The 19,755-nt window shown below is 55.3% G+C and overlaps 1 protein-coding gene across 22 annotated transcripts in view; it reads right to left on the bottom strand.

The window, feature by feature from the left end:
• Window positions 1–205: 205 nt before the first annotated feature.
• AKT2 (AKT serine/threonine kinase 2) overlaps window positions 206–19,755 on the bottom strand; it is a 50,901-nt gene continuing 31,351 nt past the window's right edge. For all 22 annotated transcript variants that reach the window (XM_045380204.3, XM_045380201.3, XM_065534362.2 and 19 more), the window contains 10 exons: window positions 10,254–10,407; window positions 9,654–9,785; window positions 7,752–7,817; window positions 6,690–6,758; window positions 5,752–5,874; window positions 4,180–4,308; window positions 3,811–4,025; window positions 3,161–3,248; window positions 2,942–3,044; window positions 206–1,840 (listed from right to left, as the gene is read on the bottom strand). In XM_045380204.3, coding sequence (XP_045236139.1) covers window positions 1,761–1,840; window positions 2,942–3,044; window positions 3,161–3,248; window positions 3,811–4,025; window positions 4,180–4,308; window positions 5,752–5,874; window positions 6,690–6,758; window positions 7,752–7,817; window positions 9,654–9,785; window positions 10,254–10,407 — 1,159 coding nt within the window. In that variant the 3' untranslated portion in view covers window positions 206–1,760. The remainder of the gene's footprint in view (window positions 1,841–2,941; window positions 3,045–3,160; window positions 3,249–3,810; window positions 4,026–4,179; window positions 4,309–5,751; window positions 5,875–6,689; window positions 6,759–7,751; window positions 7,818–9,653; window positions 9,786–10,253; window positions 10,408–19,755) is intronic.

The raw sequence follows: 19,755 nt of genomic DNA on the forward strand, positions 1-19,755 counted from the left end.
GCACCCACCCTCTCCAGCCTGAGCTCCTGCACACACCCCAGCTGCCCTGGCCCTGAGCTCCTTCTCACCTCCACGCCCCTGCTCAGCGCCCTGCTTGCTGAAGGGAGCGACTACTACAGGAGGAGCTGGGGCCCAGGGGTCCGACTCCATCACCAAGGCAAGGCCCAGAGTGGCTGGGCCGGCGTGAGTGCAGGCTGGGCCCTGGTCTGAAATGAGTGTCTTTATTGCTTGTACCGTACAAATATGAACACGAGGAGAAAGGCCAGTAGGGACGGAGGAGAACTGTCAGATAACGACATCGCACACAGAGGAAAAAGACCCTCACCCACCCGAACCAATCCCACCCTCCCCACCCTGCCATGAACTGCATCGTACAGGAGATGGGGTAGGGAGAGCAAACCCACAAAAGCTGAACTCCAAACACCCAGAGGTGTTGCTGTAGGGAGGGGAGGCGTGGGCAGGGCAGCTCATGGATCAAGGCGGGGCTCCTCCCACTAGGTCAGCACCCCTCCCCCACAGGATGAAATGCTCGGGCCAGGGATGGGGCCCAAGCCCACACACCACACACACTGGAGGACACGCTGCCCTCACACACAACACACATGCACACACACCCACGTGTGCCTGCATCCCGCCGACACACGCAGTCCGAGGCACGCACAGGAGTCCCACAGCGCTGACATGGACGTGCGTTCACGTTCAACCTTAAGGCTGCAGAACATGGGGCCCTGGGGAGAGGAAGGGATGAGGGAGCCTAGGAGTCTCCCTTCTCAGAGGACCCCCACCCCAATAGCTACCGGAGATGCCCACCCCCACCCCTCCCTGACCAAGTCCATGCGGCCCAATACTGTCCGGTGTAAGATTGTAACAGCCGAGGCTAGTGCCCTTCCACCCCCGCCGAGAAGGGGGTGAGCCCAACCCACAGCCCCCAATGGGGTTAGGCCAGGCCTGGGGTCCAGCAGGAGGTAAGGCCAGCTGGAAGGAAGCCCTAGTAAGGCACGGGGCTGGGAGGCAGGCAGCTTTGCCCCCAAATGTTCCTCCTGCCTCAATCCATAGGGTGAGGGCAGCTTGGTGGAGAGGAGACAGGACCAGGAGGCGGCGCCCAGCCCGGCCCCTCCCGGTTCCCCATGGCGCAGATCCTGGGACCTGGCTCCATTCACCAGGGAGCAGCCCTAACCCCCAACCCTGCAGCTCCCAAGGGCCCCTGCCTGCCCCTGGACATTATTGCTTTTCTGCCCCCATGGGGGGACAGCAGGTGGGGGGTTGGACCGCCCCGTGCCTGGCCACTCCTAGCCTAGGCCACGGGGCCTGGAAGGCAGCACCACTGTCTGCCGGGTGTCGCGTCCCACCATAAGGCAGCCTTCGTCCGGAAGCAGCAGCGCGGAGGCAGCCACTAGCACGACACCCGGGCCAGAAACTCAGGCAGGCCCCGGGCGTCAGGCTTCACCCCTCACTGGGGCTTGTGTAGATTAAAACCTGAATCTCTCCAACAGCCCAGGCCTGGGCGAGAGATGGAGTATCCCAAAAGAGAGTCTGGGCACAAAGGTGAGGCTGGAGGCAGGGGCTGCAGGGGCTGCAGGGGCTGCAGGGGCTGCTGGGGTGCGTCTGGGAGGGGCCTGAAGAAGAACTGGAAAGGGGGTGAGGAGGTGGGGGTGGGGGTGGGGACACAAACCAAAAAGGCAAAGTAAAAAGTTAGGGGGAAAAACCACCCGGCGGTGATGGCTGCGTGCGTGCGTGCGTCCTCTGCGTGGGCGGACTGCTCACTCGCGGATGCTGGCCGAGTAGGAGAACTGGGGGAAGTGGGTCCGCTGGTCCAGCTCCAGTAAGCCCAGGCTGTCATCTGCGGGCGGCGGAGGTGGATGGGGAGGACCGGTCAGGAGAGGGCCTGGGACACCTGCCCAGACTCCCTGGGGAAATGGCCCCAGCTGGCGGGGGCTGCCCACAGGACAGCCAGGAAAGGCCCAGAAACCTCCCTCCGCAATGGAGCCCCTCAGCCACGGCTCCACTCCCCAAACCTGAGCCCCGGGCAGCCTCCTCTGGGAGTTTCCTGTGCCCTTGCCCATGCGCCCCACAGCTGGCAGGGCCTTCTGAGCCTCCCACTTTCTCTCTGTTCCATACACCACCACGCCAGGGTCCAGCCCAGAGCCCTGTCCTGGCCTGCCTCTCGCGCCCTCCCATCCATTCTCCACAGGCAGCCCGGGGGGCGGCTTTCTAAAGGCCTTCTTTAACCCTGTCCCTCTCTCTACGAAACCCTTCCCTGGTTGGCTCCCCCCATGCAAGCAGTCCCCACCCCTCCCAGTGGCCCCCAGACCCTTGCACTCCAGCCCCATGCCCTCTCTTCTTCCCGGCTGCTGCCTGTCCTTGGCTGTGCCATGCTTCTCCCATTGCTGGCATCCCACATGCCATTCCTCCCATTCCTCTGGCCAGCTGACGTGTTTGCTTCCTCCTCCAGAAAGCCCTCCCTAACTGCAGGCCATGTCAGCTATTTCCTCTGGGATTCCCTAGTCCCTGGGCTCCCACAGCCTAGCCCTGACCACTCCAGGCCATCCACCCTAACTGGGCTGGGAGCTTTCCAGGGCAGGGCCCAGGGCTGGCTCAATCAGTGCTGTGTCCCCAGCATAGCCCAGCACCGGGCTGGGTTCAGAGTAAGAACTCAAACAGCTGTAAAGCAGTGAACCCAGCCAGCCTCACAGACCTGGCTGTCTCCTGCCCTGAACCCCCGCACTGAGCTCCAGAATGTGCTGCAGCCAATGGCTCCTGGTGGCCTCACCAGGTCCAAAGAGGACCAACAGCAAAAGGACCTGAGAGCAGACCTTGGGGGAGACCTCCCAGACATGAAGCAGGGGCCTTCAAGGGCCTTCCTCGAGAAGTGGGTTAAAAGCAGACCCCATCCCTCCACCACCAGGGCAGGCACACCAGCGCGGGGGCCCCAGGCACTCACAGCGGTCGGGGGGTGTGATTGTGATGGACTGGGCGGTGAATTCATCATCAAAGTACCTTGTGTCGACCTCGGACGTGACCTGAGGTTTGAAGGGTGGCAGGAGCTACGGAGGAGAGGAGCTCAGGCTCAGGGACCTTGAGGCCAGGAGGCATCAACCAAGGTCAGCACGAGCGGGCCAGGCCCCTGAGGGTCCAGCTGGGGCAGGCAGTGGGGGCTCACCTTCTTCTGGACCACGTCCTGCCAGTTGATGCTGAGGAAGAACCTGTGCTCCATGACCTCCTTGGCATCGCTGGGCCCCCCACCAAGCCTGGGCAGAGATGGCCATCAGCACCTGCCTCCCAGAGCGGCTGGGTTCGGGGAGACGGGCTTTCGGCACAGGCAGGCCCTGTATGGCCTTTAATGATTCTGTCTTGACCACAAACCACCACTTCACAGGAGGAAACCGAGGCTCAGGGAGGGAGCTCACTTGCCCAGGGTCCGAGCCAGGGAGTCAGCAACCTGGACCCATGTGTCCTCACAGCCTGGCCTCACCCTTGAGTCCAGAAAGGGAGTTAGCAGGGCAGGCTCAGTTCCTATCCTGGCTCTGCCACATATGGTTTGGCGGCCCCAGCCAGGCCTAGGGATGCCCTGTTTCTCAGTGTCCCCATAAAAGTGTCCCCCGTAAGGCACTGTCAAGGATGGGCCTGCCCTGGGGGGAGCACTCCCTAAGTGCCACTGTGGACATTTTCAGGGGCTGTGTGGGGACAACACACACTGCGACCCCACAAGCGAGCGCCATTGTGAACGCTGCCCCCTCCAGGCCGCAGGGACAGTGGCAGCAGGTGGTGCTGGGCTGGGCTGGACTGGACGGGGCCGATGCCAGCCCTCACCTCTGCTTGGGGTCCTTCTTAAGCAGCCCGGCAAGCAGGGACTTGGCCTCGGGGCTGAGCGTGCGCGGGAAGCGGATCTCTTCCATGAGGATGAGCTCGAAGAGGCGCTCGTGGTCCTGGTTGTAGAAAGGCAGGCGGCCGCACATCATCTCGTACATGACCACACCCAGCCCCCACCAGTCCACAGCCCGGCCATAGTCATTGTCCTCCAGCACCTGAGGATGGAGGGGAAATGAGGGCTGGGCCCGTGGCCCTGAGGCTGGCATCACAGTCCTGCCCTCAGGGCATCTGGGCTGGAAACACACAGGTCTGGGGGTTCCCCCTTCCCTTGGCCTCCCATGTTCCTACCCCCCCGCAATCCCCAGACACCTCAGGCGCCAGGTACTCCGGGGTCCCACAGAAGGTTTTCATGGTAGCCCCGTCACTGATGCCTTCTTTGCAGAGGCCGAAGTCAGTGATCTTGATGTGGCCGTCTTTGTCCAGCATGAGGTTTTCCAGCTGTTGCAAAAGTCAGTGGATCTCAGGCGTGTGCTCCGAGGGGTTCCTGCTACCCCAGCCTTTCCTTCCAGGGAAAGATGCCAGGGGCTCCTGGACATCAACCCTCCCATGCCAAGCTGGGCCCAGCGCACACAGCCTCACCCTCTGAGGCTCAGAGAGAGGTCAGACCCAACCCTCCCCACACCCTGGCCCACCCCCAGGGTACCTGGAAACAGCTGGGCAGGGAGAACCGAGAGCCAGGCCCTGTCCACCCACTGCCCCCACTGTCAGCTGCAGGTTCTTACGTTTGAACATGGGGGCACAAGCTTTCTTCTATTTTTTTTTTTTCCTAGACTTTTTGTCTTTTAATTATGAAATAAGCAGCCAGGCAAAGTGGCTCACACTTTGGGGAGCTTAGGCGGCAGGACTGCTCGAACCCAGGAGTTTGAGACCAGCCTGGGCAACACAGCAAGACCCCATCTCCATATTTTTTAATATGAAAAATAAATTAGCCAGGCATGGTGGCACACACCTATAGTCCCAGCTGCTTGCGAGGCTGAGATGGCATCTCCCCCTGGAAGGCCCTGTGTGCCCCTCCCAGTTACTGACCATCCCCCACAAGAATTAACCTTTACTTCCCGTCTGTGCCACGGCACACAGACACGCCTGTGAACTGCGGACCCACCTCCTCTGTGCGGCTTTCCCTCGACATTAGCCTATGAGATGCGTCCACACTGTCGCGTGTCGCCGTAGCTCATTCCTAACTGCTGTGTGGCACCCCACTGTGCGAACACTCCACAGTGGGTCTGACCTCTCCTCACAGTGGGCACTTGGGTTGTTCCAGTTGGGGCTACAGTGAGTCCTGCTGCTGAGTGGGGGGGACACTTTCTAAGGTGAATGTGCGTCCCCACTTCTCTTGTGCACACACTGCCGAACTATCTTCTAAACTTGGCTGGGTGCGGTGGCTCACACCTGTAATCCCAGCACTTTGGGAGGCTGAGGTGGGTGGATCACGAGGTCAGGAGTTTGAGACCAGCCTGGCCAACATGGTGCAACCCCATCTCTATTAAAAATATAAAAATTTGCTGGGCACGGTGGCGGGCACCTGTAATCTCAACTACTCAGGAGGCTGAGGCAGGACAATAGCTTGGACCCAGGAGACGGAGGTTGCAGTGAGTCGAGATCGCACCACTGCACTGAACGGAGCAGGACTCCTCATAAATAAATAAATATAAATAAATAAAGTAGGGATTGTGTCAGTTCACACTCCACTAGCGGCCTAGGAGTGCTCGTGGGAGGCTTGGAAAGGTCCCTACTTGGGGCCACTTGCTACAGAACCACCACCCTGGACCTTGGTGGGAAGCTTGGCGAATGAGGGCAGAAGGCCTCAGTCCCACCTCCCCAGTGTGAGTCCCATGTGGTGTGCGTGCCACAGGTCAGCCTGGTGCACACCCTGCCACTAACCTTGATGTCGCGGTACACCACGTCCCGCGAGTGCAAGTACTCAAGAGCCGAGACGATCTCTGCACCATAAAACCGGGCCCGCTCCTCTGTGAAGACACGCTCCCGGGACAGGTGGAAGAACAGCTGCGGGAGGAAGGGGTGAGGAGAGGAGGTCAGGCCCCAGCCCACCCACATGCCCTCACCTTCCCAACCCCCTACCCCAGCCCAGTGATGTGGTGACACCTGTGTCATGAACCAGTAAGTGACAGCTACAGGGACCAAGCAAGGCACAGCGCAGAAGCTCACGAGTGACACAGAGCTGGGGGTGAAGGGCGAGGGTCCACCAGGAGACACCCACAAGAGGGTATGACAGGGACATCCAAGACAGAGGAGGGAGGACAGCATGGAGGCAAAGAGAAGCACACGTCATGACCAAGTAACAATAGGCCGTGGGCAAGCCCAGATCGGACAGATGAGCAAACCTCCCATCCCAATACAGGCGTGCCAACCGCTGCACAGAGAAGGCGCGAGGCAAGCAGTGGGTGACAGAAGTGAGGTAACTCTGTGAGGGGGAGCTGAGTGGCTGCTGGAATCCACTTCGGAAGGACACGGGAACAGAGGGCTGCTAGGTTTTAACCCTTGGGAGCCTTTTCTGGGGCCTTTAAGACCATCCTTCCCAGTGCTGTTGCCCCACAGCCCTCTCCACACCTCTCTGGACTGGTGTGGACCTGACCCACCCACTCACTAGCTGTGTGAACCTGGGCAAGCCACTGAACCTCTCTGAGCCTCAGTGACCGCCCCCCAAAATGGAGATGATGCCGCCTGCCTCAAGGGAGAGGAGCACAAGATGACATTGAAATTTCCCTCCACCCTTCCATCTCACCCACAGCTCCTCTCCAACCCGCCCCACCCTAAAGAAGAAGGCCCCAGAGGGCAAAGCCAAGGCAGCCGCGGCTCACCTCGCCACCGTTGGCGTACTCCATCACGAAGCACAGGCGGTCGTGGGTCTGGAAGGCGTACTTCAGCGCCTGGTGGATGAAGGCAGCAGGGTAGGAGGTGGGAGGGAGGAGGACTCTGCTGAGCCACACCAGGGCAGGGCCCTGGCCCTGCTTATTCTGCACACATACACGCTGCCCTGGCTGGGGCCCCCGGGAATCAGCCAGATGGGGTTCACATACTGGCTGCACCTTTTGGGGCGTTAAGTGAAGGCATGGCTCTGCGGGTAGGAAAGGGTTACATGCTGAACCATCTTGTCCTCTGCCTCCATCAGGCACAGCCAGGGGAAAACTAGAGCTGTACTGAGCAACCAGGGCTCTTGTTTTTACGGTAAAATGTGTTCAACTTACACACACAAGTGATGTCTGCTGTGGCTGGGAGTGGCAAAGGCTTGGGAGCCAACTTCAACAACAGGATGGACAGGGGGTCCCTCAGCTCATGACAACTCAACTATTCTGTTTTCTACACTGAGGTACCTCATAAGAGTTTATCTGAAAAAGTACTGTGGCTTAATAGGATACCTGGACAGTAACTGAGATAAAGAAATGACACATAAGCCATCCTTAATCTAATCCATTTAACTGGTGGCCACTGGCCTCGATGGAGACTGCAGCCCAAATAGGCATCTACTCAGTCCAAGCGGACAGACAACACAATGCTAACACATCTGCTTCTATGAGCATATCTGAAAACAAAAACAAAAACAAAATAATATTTCTACTTCAACCAGCTGGGCTAAGTGCCCTAACTCATAGAGACAGCAGCCATCGAATAATGTGTTATCTTCAGTTGGTTCAAGTGCTTATACAAAGCCACCATCTCTGAAGAAGCTGTCACCCTCCCACTCCCTGAGCCTGCCCACCCCCACACGTCTCGGTTCGGATGACTTGGCAGGGCGCAGCAACACCGTGCCCTGGCCGCCTGGCCTCCCCCAAGGCTGTGCTTTGTAGCAGAAGATTTGGGCTCTTTCTCTGAGCTGTCCAAAGGCTGGCCTCACACTGTCTGGGAAAGGGAGGGCAACTCACAGTGAGGAACGGGTGCCTGGTGTTCTGGAGGACCCGGCTCTCGGTGACTGTGTGAGCGACTTCATCCTGCAGACAGACTGCGGGTGAGGGGCTGGTGGGCAACACCATGCCTGCCCACCCCACCCCGACCCAGGAAGGGGAGCAAGGCCTTGTGAAATGCAATTCCGTTCCTAGCCATAAATGCAGAAACAATCACAGGAGTGGAATGTGAATGCCTGCAAGCCCTCAGCAAATCACAGACCCAGACGAGGGTCATCAGTGGCTCTCAAAGCCACAGGTGAAAAGTCAGCAGCAATGTCACAATGAAGGGACCAGGCTGCTAGGGGCAAGATACTTGTGATGTCCCTGCAGGGGAGACAAACATTCATCACAAGAGCCCCGAGGTGCCACCACAGGCTGTGGGAAGCCCCACCTAGACAGCGCTCTTGCCCAAAGAAGGAACTGGGCCTAACGAAGCTCTAGACAGCAAAGCAGTGCTTCTCAGGGTGTGGTCCCCACACGGGGCACATCACCACTGCCTGGGAACTGGCAGCAATGCAAATTCCTGGGACCTACCCCCAGGCCCACTGGGTCAGAAACTCAGGGTGGGCCCAGCGCTGTCTCACAAGCCCTCTGGGTGACTCTAATTCAGGTTCTAATTGACTGTACAGCAGAACCACCAGGAGAGGTTCCAAAAATCTGAAGCCACCTGCAGCAACTTCACACAGGCTCTCCCTGGGGCAAGTTGATCCCCAGGGGACACCTGAAAATGTCTAATGTCTTTTTTTTCTTTAGCTGGGGGTCTGGTTCTGTTGCCCAGGCTGGAGTGCAGTGGTGTGAACATGGGTCACTACAGCCTCAACTTCTGAGGCTCAACTGATCCTCCCACTTCAGCCTCCTGAGCAGCTGGGACTGCAGGTGCACGCCACTATGCCCGGCTAATTTATTTTTATAGAGACAGGGTCTCGCTTTGTTGCCCAGGCTGGTCAACGAGCCCAGTCCAGCGATCCTCCCACCTCAGCCTTCTAAAGTGCTGGAATTACAAGCATACGCTGCAGCACCCAACCCAAAAGTGATTTTTGATTGTCACAACCTAGGGAGCTACTATTGGCTTTAGTGCGTAGAAGCCAGGGGTGCTGCTAAAACCCTACAATGCACAGGGCTGCCCCGACAGCACAGAACAATCTGTCCCAAAATATCAACAGTGCTGAGGCTGAGGAATGCTGCCTTAGGCCCGATCACCACATCAGGAATGAACAGTTAATGTGACTGGCTCTGATGGCAGCACCACGATTATATTCTTTACAGCCTTCATCTGTCAGGGCACGTGTTCAAGTGTGGATGAGTGAAGTGACGTGATGTCTAAGACAGGCCTTAAAGTAGTCCAGAACAAGAGAGGCAGGCAGAGCTAAGGAAACAAGGCTGGCTAAACGCTGATAACTGGTCAAACTGGACAGTGGCTACATGGGGGTCCGTAATATTTATTTTCTTTTTAAATTTTTGAATATCTTTGGAATCTTCCACTACAAAAACTTCAAATAAGGGAAAAAGTAGAATTCCATTCTTGGCCCGGCCTCCAACTGGGATACCCTGAGCAGAGCCCTGGCCTCCCCAACAGGAACGTCCTCACAGCCTCCCCAACAGGCCCCAGCCTCCCTTGACAGTACCTGCTGGGTGAGGCCCCCAGGCTCGCTCTCTCCACAGGCACCCCCAGCCCCTACCAGAGGGTGGAAGTGGGGACTCAGCAGCAAGGCCTGCTGCTCCTCTCTGGGCCTCAGGCTCCCCCTTTTCTGTCTGGAGGGAACTCATGGGGGAAATAAGCCCACGGCAGCAGAAAGCGTGGGTAAGCGTCCAGGCCTCAGGGTCAGGCTCCAGACCGCAGCCCCCGCAGGGGCCAGCAAGCACAGTTCCCGGGGCACGCACCTTGGCAATGATGACTTCCTTCCGCAGGATCTTCATGGCGTAGTAGCGGCCAGTGGCCTTCTCCCGCACCAGGATGACTTTGCCAAAGGTTCCCTTGCCAAGGAGTTTGAGATAGTCGAAATCATTCATGGTCTGCCAGGGACAGGGAGAGTGGGGGCAGTCAGCGCCTGGCTCACGGCCCATGGGAGGAAATTTTAACAAAAGAAAGAGGAAAACCAAAAGACACTGTTGCCAAACGGCTTAGGCTGGAGCAGGAAGGGAGGCTCTGGGCAGCAACTGTGTGTTCTGAAGTGGCCTTCAGACCAGGCTCTGCGGGCACAGGGCCTTGGGAGGGCTGGGCTCTGACGTGGGGCTAGCCAGGTCTTCACCACCTCCCAAGACGAAGCTGCAGTGGGTCCACCTAGGGTTGCCCCCTCCCCCACGGGCACGGAGAAGACCTGAGGGCACCTGCCACCTGAAATCACCCCACCCTGCAGGGCAGCTCTGTTGTCTCTCAGCTGAGCCCCCTGAACTGTGTATGGAAACCAAGGAGAGCAGGGCCAGCAATGGGGGTGGGGGGCATCACAGGCTGGCAGCCCCACCCCTGCTTCCAGCACTTACCACTTTAGCCCGTGCCTTGCTGACCGCCACTTCCATCTCCTCGGCCGCGGAGGAGTCACTGGGGGAGCCACACTTGTAGTCCATGGGGTCCTCACCTGGGGCCCGCTGCTTGAGGCTGTTGGCAACCATCTGGATGGCCCGCATCCATTCCTCCCTATACAGGGACACACGTGAGTCCCAGGAGCCAGGAGTCCTGGGCCTCAGAGTCAAAGGGCTGAGTGCCACCTCCCAGCCACCCCCTGCAACAGGCAAGCAAATGACCACATACCCATGGGAATTTGGGCAAGATCTGTCAGAACCAGAGAGAGCTGAAGGGACCTGAGTGAAACTCCACAGACCCCCGGCTGTGATGGTGAGGAGCGGGTAAGTGTGGAACGCAGGCCAGGCGCGGTGGCTCATGCCTGTAATCCCAGCACTTTGGGAGGCTGAGGCGGATGGATCACGAGGTCAGGAGTTCGAGACCAGCCTGGCCAACATGGCAAAACCCCGTCTCTACTAAAAATACAAAAATTAGCCGGGCATGGTGGCAGGCGCCTGTAATCCCAGCTACTCAAGAGGCTGAGGCAGGAGAATTGCTTGAACCCAGGAGGCAGAGGTTGCAGTGAGCACAGATCACGCCATTGTACTCCAGCCTTGTGACAGAGCAAGACTCCGTCTTAAAAAAAAAAAAAAAAAAAAAGTGGAATAGAAAGAGAGATCACCAATTTCCCTAAAGTGACCGGCCTGAGGGCCATCTGAAGCCAGGCAGCAGGCAAATGATCAAAAAGGAGTGACCCTCTCTTTTCACAGCCCCTTGAAAATGAGCCAGCACCCTGAGCCTTGAATGAGGGAGAGACAGGGCTCCTGTAAATTCTTCAGAACAAATGACAAGTTCCAGTTTATAAGTTACCAATGTTTTGTAAAGTTAAACCAAGAGTAAGCAGCAGCATTCATTAGCCAAAGGAGCCGAAGACATTACAAGGCAAGAGCTGGCCCGCAGGATCCCTGGAGGGGACAGTCTGCTGGGAGCAGGGAGTCTGCATGGCAGGGACAGAGGTCCTGGCAGCCCAGGGACGTAGAGGAGAGAAGCTGGTGGACAGGAAGCAGGTCCCAGCAGAAGGGAGCCTGGTTTAAAAACAGTCAACTAGAAGCTAAGTACTATGGCTCACACCTGTAATCCCAGCATTTTGGGAGGTCGAGGTGGGCCAAGTGCTTGAGCCCAAGCGTTCAAGACCAGCCTGGGCAACACAGCAAGACCCATCTCTAAAAAAGATTTCAAAAAACAAAAATAAAAAATAAAAACAGGCCAGGTGCGATGGCTCACGCCTGTAATCCCAGCACTTCGGGAGGCCGAGGCGTAGGATCCCTTGAGGTCAGGAGTTTGAGACCAGCCTGGCCAACATAGTAAAACCCAGTCTCTACTAAAAATACAAAAAATTAGCCAGGTGTGGTGACATGCGCCTGTAGTCCCAGCTACTTGGGAGGCTGAGGCAGGAGAATCACTTGAACCCAGGAGGGGGAGGTTGCAGTGAGCCAAGATCGCACCATCGCACTCCAGCCTGGACAACAGTGTGAGACTCCATCTCAAAATAATAAATAATAATAATAATAAAATAAACAACAAACTAGTTCTGTCACTCATGGTTTAGAACTTGCTGGGAAAGAACTGTCTTTGGGCCAGGCTTGGTGGCTCACACCTGCAATCCTGGCACTTTGGGAGACTGAGGTGGGAGGATGGCTTGCATCCAGAAGTTTGAGACCAGCCTAGGCAACATGGATACCCATTTTGTAGAGACCAAAGATAAAAAATTAGCCAGGTGTTGTGGTGGCACATGCCTGTGGTCTCAGCTACTCGGGGGCTGAGGTGGGAGAACTGCTTGAGCCCAGGAGGTGGAGGCTGCAGTGAGCCATGATCATGCCACTGCAATCAGCAAAAAAAAGGAAAGAATTTTCTTTGGATACTTACAAACTGTTCTGCCTAATAAGTGAAAATGACCAGAGACCAAAATGAAAAATATACTAGGCTGAATGACACCAAATTGTCCACATCCCCCATTTTTGACCACACCACAATTAGGTGTTTTCAACCCAATGCATTTTGAACCCTCTGTGTATTTTGCTTGTGTCTAGAAAATACCCACATGACCAATAGGAAAAATAAAATGTTTACTAATAATGAGAAAATTCAAAGAGTACAAGTAGGCAACTTCCCAAATCCCAGTGATTTAAATAAGCCACAGGGAGTACAGCCAGCCCTTCACACGCATCTTCCAGGGTGGCCCCCGCCCCAGGGCAAGTGTCACTGCTCCTGTGTTCCTGAGGCACTGGGGCACCCACCCAAGGTCAGGCAGGGAACAAGCGGCTGGGATTGGGCTTCAAAATCCAAGCCGGGGCACCCTGCTGGGCTGTATTCCTCCCCAGTGTCGTTTCCTGGTGTACCACGCAAAACTACTTCTATTTCCATCCATCCCACCATGCACCCCCTTCCACATTTTGACACTGCTGAAATGCAGGTGCATCTCACAGTTGGGGTCTGTCTTGATTTAACTGGGCACTCCTTTTTCTTGGCACTATATGAAATAAGGTGCCCCCCCAATGACAGCACCTTCGATTTGATGAAATATCACAGCAGTGTTTAACACACAGGCTGTTGTGAGGTAGAATGCCTGTGAGGCATCTGTGCAATGAGACATTCTGCAGCTGGGGGAAAGACGGAGGCAGGTCTGTATGCTGACTTGGGATGACCTGAGACATCTTAAGGAAAAAAGGAAGGTGCAGGGCCGGGTGAGGCAGCTCACTCCTGTAATCCCTGCAATTTGGGAGGCAGAGGCTGGAGGATGGTTTGAGCCCAGGAATTCCAGACCAGCCTGGACAACACAGGAAGACCCCGCCTCTATGAAACATTTCAAAATGAAGGAAGGTGAAGAACAGTGTACAGTTCTGTGCTCCTGAGTTAGAAAATAATGAACTTCTGCGGACACAAACTCACACAGGCACAAACATCTCCAGCAGAGCAGTCACGATCCTGGAGCCCTGCCTGCCTCCAGGGAAGGGAACTGGGAGTCGAGGAAAAGGAACAGCCTCTAATAACACATGGGAAGCACTCGCTATCATCAACCACTCCCACTCCCACCCATTACAAAGGAGGAACTGAGGCACAGATTAAAAAACTGGATTCCAGAAAAATAGCAGTTGTTCCAGCCTTGGTAGCTGGAATCACAAAAGACACGCTGCCCTCCCCACCCACTCAGAGACTGGAGTCCCCACAACCCATCTCTGTCCACCCCATGGAGGCGGAGATTTCCACCTGCTTTGAACATGGTTCTGCACCCAGAACTCATGGTGGATACTCGGTAGATACTTGGGTAATGAAAGAGTGAGGCAGCCAAAGTCCAGGTGGCCCCAGAGCCAGGGCGCAGCAAGGCCCAGCGCAGAGCCGGGCGGAGCGTACACACACTGAGCCTTGGTGCACACCCAGGCAGCGAGGTGCTGGCTTCTGCACTCCCTGGCCCAACGTCTCAAGCCAGTATTTCTCAACTCGCTTTAACCCATGCCCTCTCTGGAACAAATTATAGCCTAATTCCTAAACGCTACACTAATATTCCTGTTTTTCAAAAAAAAAAAAAAAAAGGGGGGGGGGCCACGGGGCAGGAGCCGACCCCACAACAGGTTTTTTTTTTTCTTTTTTCTTTTTGGAGACAGAGTCTCGCTTTGTTGCCAGGCTGGAGTGCAGTGGCTCCCTGGCTCAAGCAATTCTCCTGCCTCAGCCTCCAGAGTAGCCAGAACTATAGGCACCCGTCACCATGCCCAGCTAATTTTTGTATTTTTAGTAGAGACAGGGTTTCACCATGTTGGCCAGGATGGTTTCGATCTCTTGACCTCATGATCTGCCCGCCTCAGCCTCCCAAAGTGCTGGGATTACAGGTGTGAGCCACCGTGCCCAGCCTTCCATGACATGCTTTATCAGACATAGTTGTCCTCTCACAAATTTTAAATTTTTTTAATGCTGACTCTGAGTAAATGATGGTGGATTGAGAAAAAAAAAATCACAGATCTCCTAAGAGATACAGTGAATATATTAAAAAGGAAAATATGTCTTTCATATATAAAAATCTTGAGAGACTGTCACGTGAAGATGGCAGATTGCAGACTAAGATGTACAGCGTGGTATCATCTTTGTTTTCAAAGAGAGGGGTGGAGAGAACCCGAATACATGGAAGACGGCACAGCCACACCACCAGCCCAGAAGCAGCTCTGGGAGGCTACTCCAGATGGGAATCAGGAGCACGGGCCCTGGAGCCACCCCAGCTGGGGCTCCAAGAGTGGCTCTGCCACCTGGACGAGCTCAGCCCTCCCAGCTCTCTTAGTCCCAACCAGGGCCTGGGGCTAAGAGGTTGGTGGACTGTGGGCACACAGCACCGCACACAGGGCTGGGCGGAAGGCACTCAACTTGGGGAGGGTGCCGAAGACACCTGCAGGGGCGGGCCTACCCCACCTACCCTGGCTGCCACTGCCCACCCTACAGAGAGCTCCAGAAACCACAGCGAGGCAGGAGGTTATCTGGGAGTAACTGGAGCTCGCCTGCTGCCTGACAAGCCTCCGATCCAATTCTAACTGGATCAAAGTTGCAAGGTTGCAGCATTCGGAATTCCAGACGAAAAGCAAGGGCCTCTGTCCAGGATCCTTCTCAAGGGTTTGCAACATGGGGTCTGGGGCAAAGGGGAGCTCCCCCTGAAGCTGGGCCTCAAGTATCTTCTAGCCCCCAGAGGAGAGCCCTGGGGAAACCACCACTGTAAAAATAACAATACTGAATGGCCAGCTCCAGACACCACCTTGCTTGACTCTCAAGAGCACTGCAATTCTCAAGAGCCAGCATTTCTGCTGTGGGGACCGAGGCACATGGAGGTGGAGTCACCTGTGAAGGTCACACAGCAGGGACGTGGCGGAGCTGCGACTCACCTGTGCACAGCCTACTCCTCCTCAGCACCACCCTGAGCCTCAGCGAAGCTGCTGAAGCTACGTGAGGCCGAGGAGGGTAAAGCAGGGGCCCTCTCTAGGCAAGGTTCGTGGGACCCAGACCCAGGAGGGTAAAGCAGGGGCCCTCTCTAGGCAAGGTTCGTGGGACCCAGACCCAGGAGGGTAAAGCAGGGGCCCTCTCTAGGCAAGGTTCGTGGGACCCAGCCAGGGAGCCCAGGGGCAAAGCGAAGGAAGAACTCTCCTCGGAAGCCATGATCTGCACCCGCCTTTCAGAGAGGGGCCCCCAGCCCCGCCCCTCAACAGCAGTCCCACGAACACCTTCCACTTGCGGAGGCTGGTGCCACTGTGTGCTCTGCGGGAGGACTCCTGTCACCCTCCCGCAACCCTGTGTAGTAGGTACTGCCATTCACTTCATGCTAAACGACAAGACCGAAGCACAGAGAGGCTCATCTGCCCATCTACAGAAGCCAGGGACACAACCCAGGCACTTCTACCTCCAAGAGCACTTCTCCCATCGGTATTTTTCGGAACCTTCCCATCCTCATTTGGTCGCGGGGCCAGGGGAGGGACATGGGGGGAGCCACATTCGCCCTACCAACACTGGGAAGGGCACAGTACAGGGCGAGCCCAGGCTCTGGGCCAGGAGCTGTGGGGACCTTGCCGCCCAATGCGCTGCCTGCCTTCCACACCAGCTGGGGACCTCACAGTGGGTGAGAGGACAGGCTCTGGGGGATGGCCTGGGCGTGGATCCCAGCTCTGCCCCTTCCTGCAGGCCAACACAGGGCAGGCTGTATGCCCTTCCTGTGCCTCGGTGGGTGAGGCACTAGAGGGTCCTATCAGGGTGAAATGAGACCCTGGACATAAAAGTGCTGAGAGCAGTGCCCGGCACAGTGAGGTCTCAGAAGGCTGTCATGAGAGTTCGCCCAGCCGGCCTGCAAATGTGAAGTGTTTCTGTGCACCAGGCTTGTTCACGGCACTGAGGATGCAGCAGGGGACAAGCCCATCGGGGCTCCTGACCTGAAGGGGAAGACAAGTGTGTTGAAGCTCCAAGGTGGGGGCCAAACAGGGAGACTCCTTCTCAGAGGGCAGTCAGAGGAGGCCTGAGGAGGTGATCTTTAAACCAGGACCTGAACAGTGGCCATCCCCAGTGCCTAGAACAGGCCCTTGGCACACAGCTGTGAAACAAATGAAATGGAGGAAAGGAGGCAGGGGATTGGGAGGGAAAGGAACCCAGGCAGAGGGAACTGTGTGGCGAAGACCTCAGGGCAGGAGCAAGCTGGGGTGTCTGTGGAAGGCGCACAGGTGCCAGAATGGCTGGAGCCAACAGAGGGGAGTGAAGAAGATGAGGACAGGGAGGAGGGCAAGCCCAGACCACTCCGGGCTCTACATGCCACCATGTTAGAGATCTCGGTCTTACCCTCAGCACCACAGGAAGTCGCTGAAGGGTTTTAGTCACGGGGGAACAGGCTCCGATTTCTGTTTGAAGTCAGTAGCTGCTGTGCGGGCTACCGACTGGGGGTAGTGAGAGGAGACCCCAGCATCCTCCACAAAAGAGATGCTGGTGGCCGAGGAGAGAGAGGTAAGAAAGGCACTGGCGCTGCGTGTGCCAAAGGCTGCCACGGGCAGGCCCTGCGCCAGTGCCTTCACGTTTACCTCCTCTCCTGAGCCTCCTAACAGCCAGGGAACTGAGCCCCACTGAGGGAGGGACGTGGCAGCTGGCCTGAATCCAGGGCCTGAACCCCAGCCCTGGGCCATCCTGAGGGGCACCGCAGAGAGACGCTCGGTGAAGCGGAGGTGGCAGGGCTGTCCTTCATGCACAAGCAAGTCCTCATCACTTCGGGAGTGACGGCTGACTGTGGGGACTCTCCCCTAACCATCACCTCCCCGACCTGGAGGGGCATTTACAGATGGAGGGCATCTGGGGCCCTCTCTGTGTGCGGATAGCCTTCCTTGTGAGAATAAAATAAATTAATATATGTAAAGTCCTCGGAACAGGATCTAACTCAGAGAATTTGTTTCAATTATTTTTTCTTCATCCAACAAACATTTACTGAACACCCATTTGTGTGCCAGACACATAAATAAATATAAATGCCCCACTTGGTGGACAGGTGCTGTGAAGAAAAGCACAGCTGGGGAAGGGCAAGAGCGCGAAGGGAGGCAGGGCAGGACGCACCGGGGCGGCGGCACTGGGGCAGAGACCTCGTGGACTCGGGGAGAGCTGTGTTGGCATCTCGGGGAAGAAGGCCTTAGACAAACGCCACAGCAAGTGCTGAGGCCCTCGGGCAAGAGATGTGCTGGGCATGTTTAAGGAACAGCAAGGAGACATGCGGCTAAGTGAGAGTGCCTGTGGTAGGAAACGCTTCTGGAGAGGTCGCTGGATCATACAGGACTCTGCAGGACACAGCACAGACCTCGGAGTTTACTCTAAGTGGTAGTAAAAGCCATTCAGAGTTCTAAGCAGAGAAAATACATAAGATTTACATCAAAGCCAGGCACGGTGGCTCACACTTGTAATGCCAGCATTTTGGGAGGCCGAGGCAGGCAGATCACCTGAGGTCAGGAGTTCGAAACCAGCCTGACCAACATGGAGAAACCCGTCTCTACTAAAAATAAAAAATGAGCTGGTCATGGTGGCGTGTGCCTGTCATCCCAGCTACTAGGGAGGCTGAGGCATGAGAATCACTTGAACCCAGGAGGAAGATGTTGCAGTGAGCCAAGATCATGCCACTGTACTCCAGCCTGGGCAACAAGAGTGAAACTCTTGTCTTGAAGAAAAAAAAAAAAAAAAAGATTTATATCAAAAAGATCACACATAGCCAGGCACAGTGGCTCATGGCTGTAATCTTAGCACTCTGGGAGGTTAAGATGGGTGGATCACTTGAGCCCAGAGTTCAAGACCAGCCTGGGCAACATGGTGAAACCCCGTCTCTACAAAAAACACAAACATTAGCCTGGTGTGGTGGCAGGCGCCTGTAGTTCTAGCTACTAGCGAGGCTGGGGTGGGAGGATCACCTAAATCTGGGAGATTGAGGCTGTGGTGAGTCGTGATTCTGCCACTGCACCGCAGCCTGGGCAACACAGACCCTGTCACAACAACAACAACAGAAGGATCATACTCATCTGATGCACTCTTAAGTATTCTTGCCTACCAAGACCAGGGGTCTGCAAACTTTTTCCATCAAGGACCAGAAAGAGGGGTGTGGTGGTTTGTGCCTATAATCCCAGCACTTTGGGAGGTCGAGGAGGGAGGATTGCTTGAGACTAGGAGTTTGAGACCAGCCTGGACAACACAGTAAGACTCTGTTTCCACAAAAAAAATTTAAAAATTAGCCAGGCACGGTGGTGCGCACCTGTAGTCCCAGCTACTCAGGATCCTGAGGCATAAGGATGGGTTAAGCCCAGGAGTTTGAGGCTGCAGTGAGCTATGATTGCACCAATGCACTCCAGCCTGGGCAACAGAGCAAGAACTTGTCTCAATTTAAAGAAAAGTTTTAAATTTAAAAAATTTTAATTGCCGGGCGCAGTGGCTCAAGCCTGTAATCCCAGCACTTTGGGAGGCCGAGACGGGCGGATCACGAGGTCAGGAGATCGAGACCATCCTGGCTAACACGGTGAAACCCCGTCTCTACTAAAAAATACAAAAAACTAGCCAGGCGAGGTGGTGGGCGCCTGTAGTCCCAGCTACTCAGGAGGCTGAGGCAGGAGAATGGCGTAAACCTGGGAGGCGGAGCTTGCAGTGAGCTGAGATCCGGTCACTGCACTCCAGCCTGGGCGGCAGAGCGAGACTCTGTCTCAAAAAAAAAAAAAAAAAAAAATTTTAATTAAAAATTTAAAAGGACCAATTATTTAAATTTTTTAGGCTTTGCAAGCCAGTCTTTGTCACAACTACTTAACTCAGCCATAGTAAGCCAAAAGCAGTCAGACTATTCATGAACAAATGGACATGGTCATGTTCCAATAAAACTTTATTTACAAAAATGGAAGGCAGGGCCCTAGTTTGTCAACCCTGTTTTAGGCCTAATTCTAGTTTACAAGAAATACAGACATGGGGAACAAAAGTAAACAACACCAAAAGGCAATAATATGACACACCCAGAAGGTGTGACATTCTACAAGACAACTAGCCTGGCTTGTTAAAAAAATAATAAATAAATAAAAAATCAATGTTTCGGGGAGGAAAAAAAAAGACAAAGGGCTGGACTACATTAAATAAAACAAGTCAAAGAGACATGTACCTTGAATGAATCCTGGTTTGAAAAACAATGTTCTAAAGGTTGCATATCCTTCAAAAGGTAACTAAAGAAATTCAAGTATGGCATGGATAAGGAGAAGTTACTAGTAAACAAAAATTATCATCATCTCAGGCGTGACAGCATCATGATTCTGTAGGAGAAAGTCCTTAGTGACACTAAGAAGTGTCACTAAGTAAGAACACAAGTTCAAGTTCAGCATAAAACACACCCAGATGAGGCAGACACGGTGAATGCAGGCCTGCAGAGTCTAGGAGTGGGGCACCTGGACGTCCATTCATTATACTATTCTT

Source organism: Macaca fascicularis, chromosome 19, assembly GCF_037993035.2.
Source record: "Macaca fascicularis isolate 582-1 chromosome 19, T2T-MFA8v1.1".
In the NCBI taxonomy this organism is placed as follows: domain Eukaryota; kingdom Metazoa; phylum Chordata; class Mammalia; order Primates; family Cercopithecidae; genus Macaca; species Macaca fascicularis.